General features: G+C 38.7%; 1 protein-coding gene across 1 annotated transcript; it reads left to right on the top strand.

The window, feature by feature from the left end:
• The first annotated feature begins 3,595 nt into the window (after positions 1 to 3,595).
• LOC108480452 (peptide methionine sulfoxide reductase A1-like) lies at positions 3,596 to 4,831 on the top strand. The gene is made up of 2 exons (XM_017783460.2): positions 3,596 to 4,311; positions 4,392 to 4,831. Exons 1-2 carry the CDS (start codon positions 3,796 to 3,798, stop codon positions 4,641 to 4,643), a joined length of 768 nt encoding a protein of 255 aa, XP_017638949.1. The 5' UTR covers positions 3,596 to 3,795; the 3' UTR covers positions 4,644 to 4,831.
• The last annotated feature ends 1,883 nt before the right edge of the window (positions 4,832 to 6,714 follow it).

Genomic DNA, 6,714 nt, shown 5'->3' with positions numbered 1-6,714 from the left:
GTGCTAGTGCCGAGTTATAGAGAGAAACATCTATAGTTCGTAAGGTAAGGGTTTTTTCGCTTGGAAGAGAACTTTTTCGTTTTAGGGTTAAGTTTAATTCGAGTGTTTTGAACTAATTGAGTGAAATGTTGGTCAATAATAGGTTCTGGAGTGCTCATGGTGGCTTTAGCTTCAAATCAAAACCAGGTGTGTACTCGATTGCATAGAAAATGAGGTTTCAATAAAAGCCGAAAACCTTACTGTCGACGCCTCACGAGCATGTGGTCGCCTGTGTGGTAGGACGTGTGCCCTAACACGGGCGTGTGATCGATGAGGCCAGGTCGTGTGCACCAAACACAGCCAATTGATGGCCAGGTAGGCCATGTACAACACACAAGCTCGACCGATTTGGGCCGTGTGGGCCACACGGGTGTATGGGATTCTGGACCAGGCCATATGATCCACACGGCCAAGGCCAAATTAGGCTGTTTGGGCCACACGGGCAAACAACATAGGTGTGTGAGCCCATTTTCACTGCTTTGTTGCCAAGGTTACACGGGTCCCCTAAGACGAATGTGAACCTACTGTAGGGTCGGTAAGCTTACTTAGACCCCTAATTGAATTAAATAACTGTATAACTTATTTATATGTATACATGTTATCGAGCTTGATGATGTTTCACTGAATTGATATTGTACGTATTGTTACCATGTTATAGCATGTCATAACTATATATTGCATTGCATTGGGTTGGGTTGGGGGTTGATTTTGTTCAGAGGAAGTGTACTGAAAGGCCTCGAGCCTAATTTATTGGCAGCTCAACTGCAAATTACTATCTAGTGCCGCACTCATTACTTCTTGGAGTATAGGGATGGGTGGGTTAATTATATCCCCACATGGAGTGTAGGGTTGGACGGAGATGGTGTGTAGAGGCTGGCTGGGTAGGATTTTGTGATTGCATATCTGTTACTACTATTGATACATTGATGGGCTAAGGCCCAACTACATGACTGATTCTGTACTGAGATGGGCTAAGGCCAAACTGAAACTGATACGGTTATGGAAAGGGCTTAGGCCCAAACTGTGATCATGTGTATACTGTCTGTTTGTTTATGTGGGGATTACACACTGAGTTACTTAAACTCACCCCTTCGATTTAATCTGTACAAGTAATCCCCAGACCTAACGGATCGGTGCAGCGGAGGACTCGATGGTGGCCATACGACCCCTTTTATACTATTTCGTACTTATTTATGATTTTAAATTTTATTTGGGTATTTTATTGTAAATATGACCTTTATGGATTTTTATTTTAGTTTGGGATTTCTTATTGGTTATGGTTTATAACTACTAGAATCAAGGAAACTCGGGCTTTCAAAAGAAACAAACATTTTAACAAAATACTCACAAATACGTAAACCGTTTTAAAATCTTCCGCATTGAATAAACGTTTTAAAAACTTTTGACTGAATAAATAACACGATTTTAGAATTAATAAGTAATAATAAAAAGTTTCTAAACGAAAATTGTTTTAAGCAAAGTTATGGTTTTCAAACACACTACCATGTGACATCGACCGATCCGGCCATAACGTTCAGGCTGGGTTTGGGGTGTTACAGGTCTTCCCACATAATTAACATTGAATACGCGAGCTAGATGAATGGCCACGTCCACGACTTTGTGCAGGTGTTGAGTTGGGACGACACGATGGTTGCTGAGAACTATCAATGGAGTCAACTGGACGATTTGTAACCATATTAGCTGAACTGGACACATAAACTATTGTAGCTTGTAAAACTTGTTTCAGCATCCAGAAGCATGGTTGTAATTGCCTGAACACCATACAAGACTTGGCTTGATGTGATGATAGTCACAACTGCCTCATATTTAAGAGAAAGCCCATTTAGAATTGCAGTGACCTGTTTATATCAACCAAGTATACCAACCCCTGACCATAGTTGACCTTTCACGATTATTCACCCAAGTATACCAACACTTGACCGTCTTTATATCAACCAAGGAAAGCTCCTCAATGACGTTGCAAAAATCATCCATTAAAGCCTTAGACTTCCTCCGCCCACCCTCCTTTTTAAATTCGTTAACAATGGCGTTGAAATCCTCACCAACAATCCAAATTTCATTGACCGTACCCCCCTCTCTTTTAAGCATATTCCATGAGTCATTTCTCTGGTTCGGGTCCACACGCACATGGAACCCCGTAAACCTAAACGATCTCTAGTCCTCCAGTTGAATCACCGAGTCTATATAGTGTCACGAATAATTCTGAATATCAACTTTGATCCCATCTTTCCTTAACATCGCGAGACCCCTACTCTTCCCAACAAAGTTGACAACCAAGCATCCGTCTAAGCGACATTGATCCCGCACCCGAGCAATTTTGTTAGAACGCAGTTTAGTTTCACATAGAAAAATAACATCTAGATCACTAGCAACGAGAAGTTGCTTAAGGTCCCGAACTGTCGCAGGGTTTCCAAGCCCACGACAGTTCCAACATAAGAGTTCCATGGCTCTTGGCGGGGCTGGTCGCCAACCACCGCTTTACCAGGTGAGATAAAATCCATAAGTTTTCTTCGAACAACTTTAGCTGGACTTTCATCCACATTCTCCCCATTTCCTCCCCTTATTCTTTCTCTTTTACCCCTGTTTCTTCCTTCTCCATCACGCATGAGTCTTGTATGGCGTTTCTCTATGGTTGATCCCGATTCTGAGTCCTCCTCACCAACCTTAATTTTCTCTTTCTCTTTAAGGCCCATAAGTTCTGACTCATCCCCACTTCGTTTCTTTCCTTCATTTGTCTCAGTGTTAGCTTCCACCTTACTCTCAATTATTTCCACTCCATTCCTCCAGTTTCCTCGATTCTGTCCATTTCCATTCAGTTGCACCCTGAGCCAATTACCGTACTGGAGTCTATTCTCTCCCTGATCCATACCTTCGGCTTGTTTAACACATTTTTTTGTTGTGTGCCCAACAATCCCACAAATGTAACATAAAACCGGAAGCTGTTCATATTTAATATAAAACTGGAAGCTGTTCGTATTTAATAGCACAGACAATCTCTTTCTCTACACTCCCTACCAAGCAAACCACCTTCCGAAGGGGTTTTGAGATATCTATCCGTGTAAACTCATGGAAGATTTCATTAGAAATGCTAATACAATTTTAGCTTAATTTTCCATGTTACTATATTATTCTTTGTTTCTAACTTCTTCTCTTCTAATATGTTTAATTGTTTCAGATAATTATAAAACATCATAACAAAAAAACATCAATATTATCACATTTGTTTAACAAAGAACCCTATTACTTTTATCTCTTATTTTTAATATTGTATAAAAAACTATTTTATATTATATATTATATATTTTTTAAATAAATAAATTCATCCGAATGCATCATAATTAATTAATTAGCCTTGTATGCAAACTAAGTATGATGGAAGTGGAAGAAGGTTGGCACAAGTTGTTTGGGCCCAAGACATTAAGCGTGTAGTTATGAGATGAAAACCCAATGAAACGGGCCGTGTGAGTGTGGTGGCACTCGCGACACGTTGTTCTGGTTTATTACCAGACACCCAATCTCCTCTCTTGTTCCAGGCTCTTCCAAATTACACCTAATAATAATCTTGTCTTATACTTTAGTTGACTTGTTAATTTTCTTTTAAAAAACAACTCATTTTGGTTTGTGGCAGAAAATAATAATACCCTTTGCAAAAAATGGGAAAATAAGGGAGAATCCCAAAATAAAATAGTGAAATAATAGCATCACCATTGTTGTTGTTCTCAAATACCCTTAAAAATGCTTCGAAGCCTTGCGCTTACTACTTCTTTCTCTTCTTCTCTGGTCGCTAAACCTTTTTTTTCTCATTCTCCCAAGCTTCCCCACTCTTTCTCTCCTATCTCTCTCCCTTTCCCTCAAACCAGACGATCCATTTCCCTTCACACACGCCCCATGAACATCCTTAAAAATCTAGGCTTCGGAGCCAACAACAAGCCAGCCCCGTCCATGGAGGGTTCCTCCATCGCTCAGGGTCCAGACGACGACGTCCCTGCTCCTGGTCAACAGTTTGCTCAGTTCGGTGCGGGTTGCTTTTGGGGTGTTGAATTGGCCTTCCAGAGAGTTCCAGGGGTGACCAAAACGGAGGTGGGGTATAGCCAAGGGTTTATGCATAATCCTAGCTATGAAGACGTGTGTACGGGGTCCACCAACCATAATGAAGTTGTGAGGGTTCAGTATGACCCTAAAGAGTGTAGCTTTGACACTTTGCTTGATGTATTCTGGGCTCGCCATGATCCTACTACCCTCAACCGCCAGGTGGATTCTTAATTCTTATGATAGCAAAAAATAATTGGGGTTTTTTAATGGTTAATTATTAATGGTTAATCATTTGGCAGGGGAATGATGTGGGAACACAGTATAGATCTGGTATATACTTCTACACGCCGGAGCAGGAGATGGTAGCGCGGGAGTCCATGGAAAAACAACAGAAACTCTTGAACCGAAAGATTGTTTCCGAGATTCTGCCTGCCAAGAAGTTCTATCGAGCAGAGGAATATCACCAGCAGTACCTTGCCAAAGGAGGTCGATTAGGTTTTAAACAATCTGCTGAGAAAGGGTGCAATGATCCTATCCGATGCTACGGCTAAGTTCCCATTACTCTATATGTAGTTTTTAGCTTATGATTGTTTACAGTTTTCTGCTTTTGCCTGTCACTAGCATATTACATCCTATTTTTCTTATTGAAATTGGAATGAGTGCCTGCTTATTTATGTATGTAGTGAACATGGATTTGTAATTATTTACAGTCCCCAATCCAGTATCTATATTTTGTTAATTGATGTTATAGGATTTCATGTTTAACTTCAATTTGCGATTATGTATTAGTACTGAAATGAGCTCCATTGAGAATACTTGGTGGTCAAACCCAACCAATGTTTATTGTCGAAGCAACACCAATCTCAGGTAATCCACCTTCAATATGCTAGAGTTGTTGTTCTCAAAGGCAGAAATATGAGCCAACTTGGAATGGACTTTTGGATGGGATTCTTTTTCTGTTGAATTGTTTTCTTCTGACTCAAAGAGCTGCTTTTTAGCTTTCTAGTGCATGAGTAAACAGGATTGTCTGTGCGAGTTAATTCGAAAATTACAAAGTTTTGAAGTTTTGGAATTTATGATATTTTATAAACTCAATTATGATGAGTTCTTTTGGTATAATAAAATTTTATTGAAATCCATAAGGGTGAAATTAACCAAAAAGGTAACACTGTAACGAGCACATTTAATAAGTCACTTTAAAAGGCAACTCCTAAAAACGGAAAGAAAATTACACTTAATTACTTAGGGTTCTATATAAGCATTAGCAAGAACGGAATCAAGATCAAACATTAGAGGTTAAATATAAAGTGAAATTTTTTAGTGTTAGAAAAAGAATGGTGGAAGTAAAAAATTAAGAAGATTGGAATTAAGACTTGAGGTATGAAATGCCTTTTTTAAGGCTTTTAGTTTCCCCTTTTAGATACAAAAAGTCGTAAGAACAAATTAAGTAGTAAATGGATAAACAAATGAGTTCTTTTATATAGGCAACAAAAAAAAAAGTTAAATAACTTGTCTCTTGACATTATTTCGAGACCAATGTTGTGACATTGCACCTTGGTTGCTAATGAATCAATGAAATAGTGCCCAACATCGTGACATCATTTACACAACATTGTGAGATCACTTTGGTCGTTAATAAATCATAGAAATAGTGGCTAACATCATGACATCCTAACGTAGTGTTACAATGTCACACATTGACTTTTGCGAACAACCATTACCCATTTAGCAAAAGTGATCATCCTTGTCTTGGGCATCAATAGAACTCTATTGATCACATGAGCTATGTGTTTACAACCTCTAGCCACATTTTTACGGAACTTTTTTGGAATTTGACGTTATTCTGACTAGATCTTAAATGGTTCAATTCCTCCTTTCAACCAGATTATTCTATTGAGGAGTCGTTCGTGCAGAAGACTTGTGTTGAGTCCCTTTATTGCCACATAAATCTGAGAACTTTTCATTCTCAATTTCCTTTCCATGTTCACTTTTAATCCTAATGTTTTTCCCAAGAATATAGTTATTCTTGTTCATCAACTTTTTGCACAACTTGTAAAGGCTTCAAAAGTCTCAAATTTCTTCTTTAGAAACCTTGCCCAAGTGTACCTCGAGTAATCACAAGCGCACACACACAAAGACATACTTCTTTCAATCCAAACTCTCAATTTGCATAAGTCCACATATGCACGCACACACAGTGAAATGCTTCTTTCGATCTACACTATGAATTTGCATAAGTCCTATCAAATCCATATGCAAGGATTCTAAAAGTCTAGATGTTTGTACCAGTTGCAACTAGTGATATGGCTTATGTTGTTACTTGTCATTCATGTAGTTTCCATACACTTTAGCTTTGGCGATCCTCTTACAACATTGTATCTCACTAAATATAGTATACCTTTGAAGTGAACATGGCCTAGTCTCTCATGAATAACTCGAGATTGGGAGAACTTCCACGGTTGCATGTTAATGGTTCAATCAATTTGTAGCAATTACCGAATATTTTGGCACCTTTATAATTTTCTCATTTTTCTTGTTGGACACCAAGAATTTATCCTTCATGAAGTTTACATGCATCCCTTGATCACGAAGTTAACTAATGCTTATAAGGTTTACCTTTTA

This window comes from Gossypium arboreum, chromosome 1 (genome assembly GCF_025698485.1).
Source record: "Gossypium arboreum isolate Shixiya-1 chromosome 1, ASM2569848v2, whole genome shotgun sequence".
In the NCBI taxonomy this organism is placed as follows: domain Eukaryota; kingdom Viridiplantae; phylum Streptophyta; class Magnoliopsida; order Malvales; family Malvaceae; genus Gossypium; species Gossypium arboreum.
Note: the sequence above shows the minus strand (reverse complement) of the source record. Positions and strands in the feature narration are given on the sequence as shown.

What these genes read in the sequence shown, in the direction of transcription:
- LOC108480452 (XM_017783460.2), top strand. Translation starts at nt 3,796, where the DNA reads ATGCTTCGAAGCCTTGCGCTTACTACTTCTTTCTCTTCTTCTCTGGTC. An exon ending in CTACTACCCTCAACCGCCAG is followed by an intron (nt 4,312 to 4,391) that starts GTGGATTCTTAA and finishes ATCATTTGGCAG; the next exon opens with GGGAATGATGTGGGAACACA.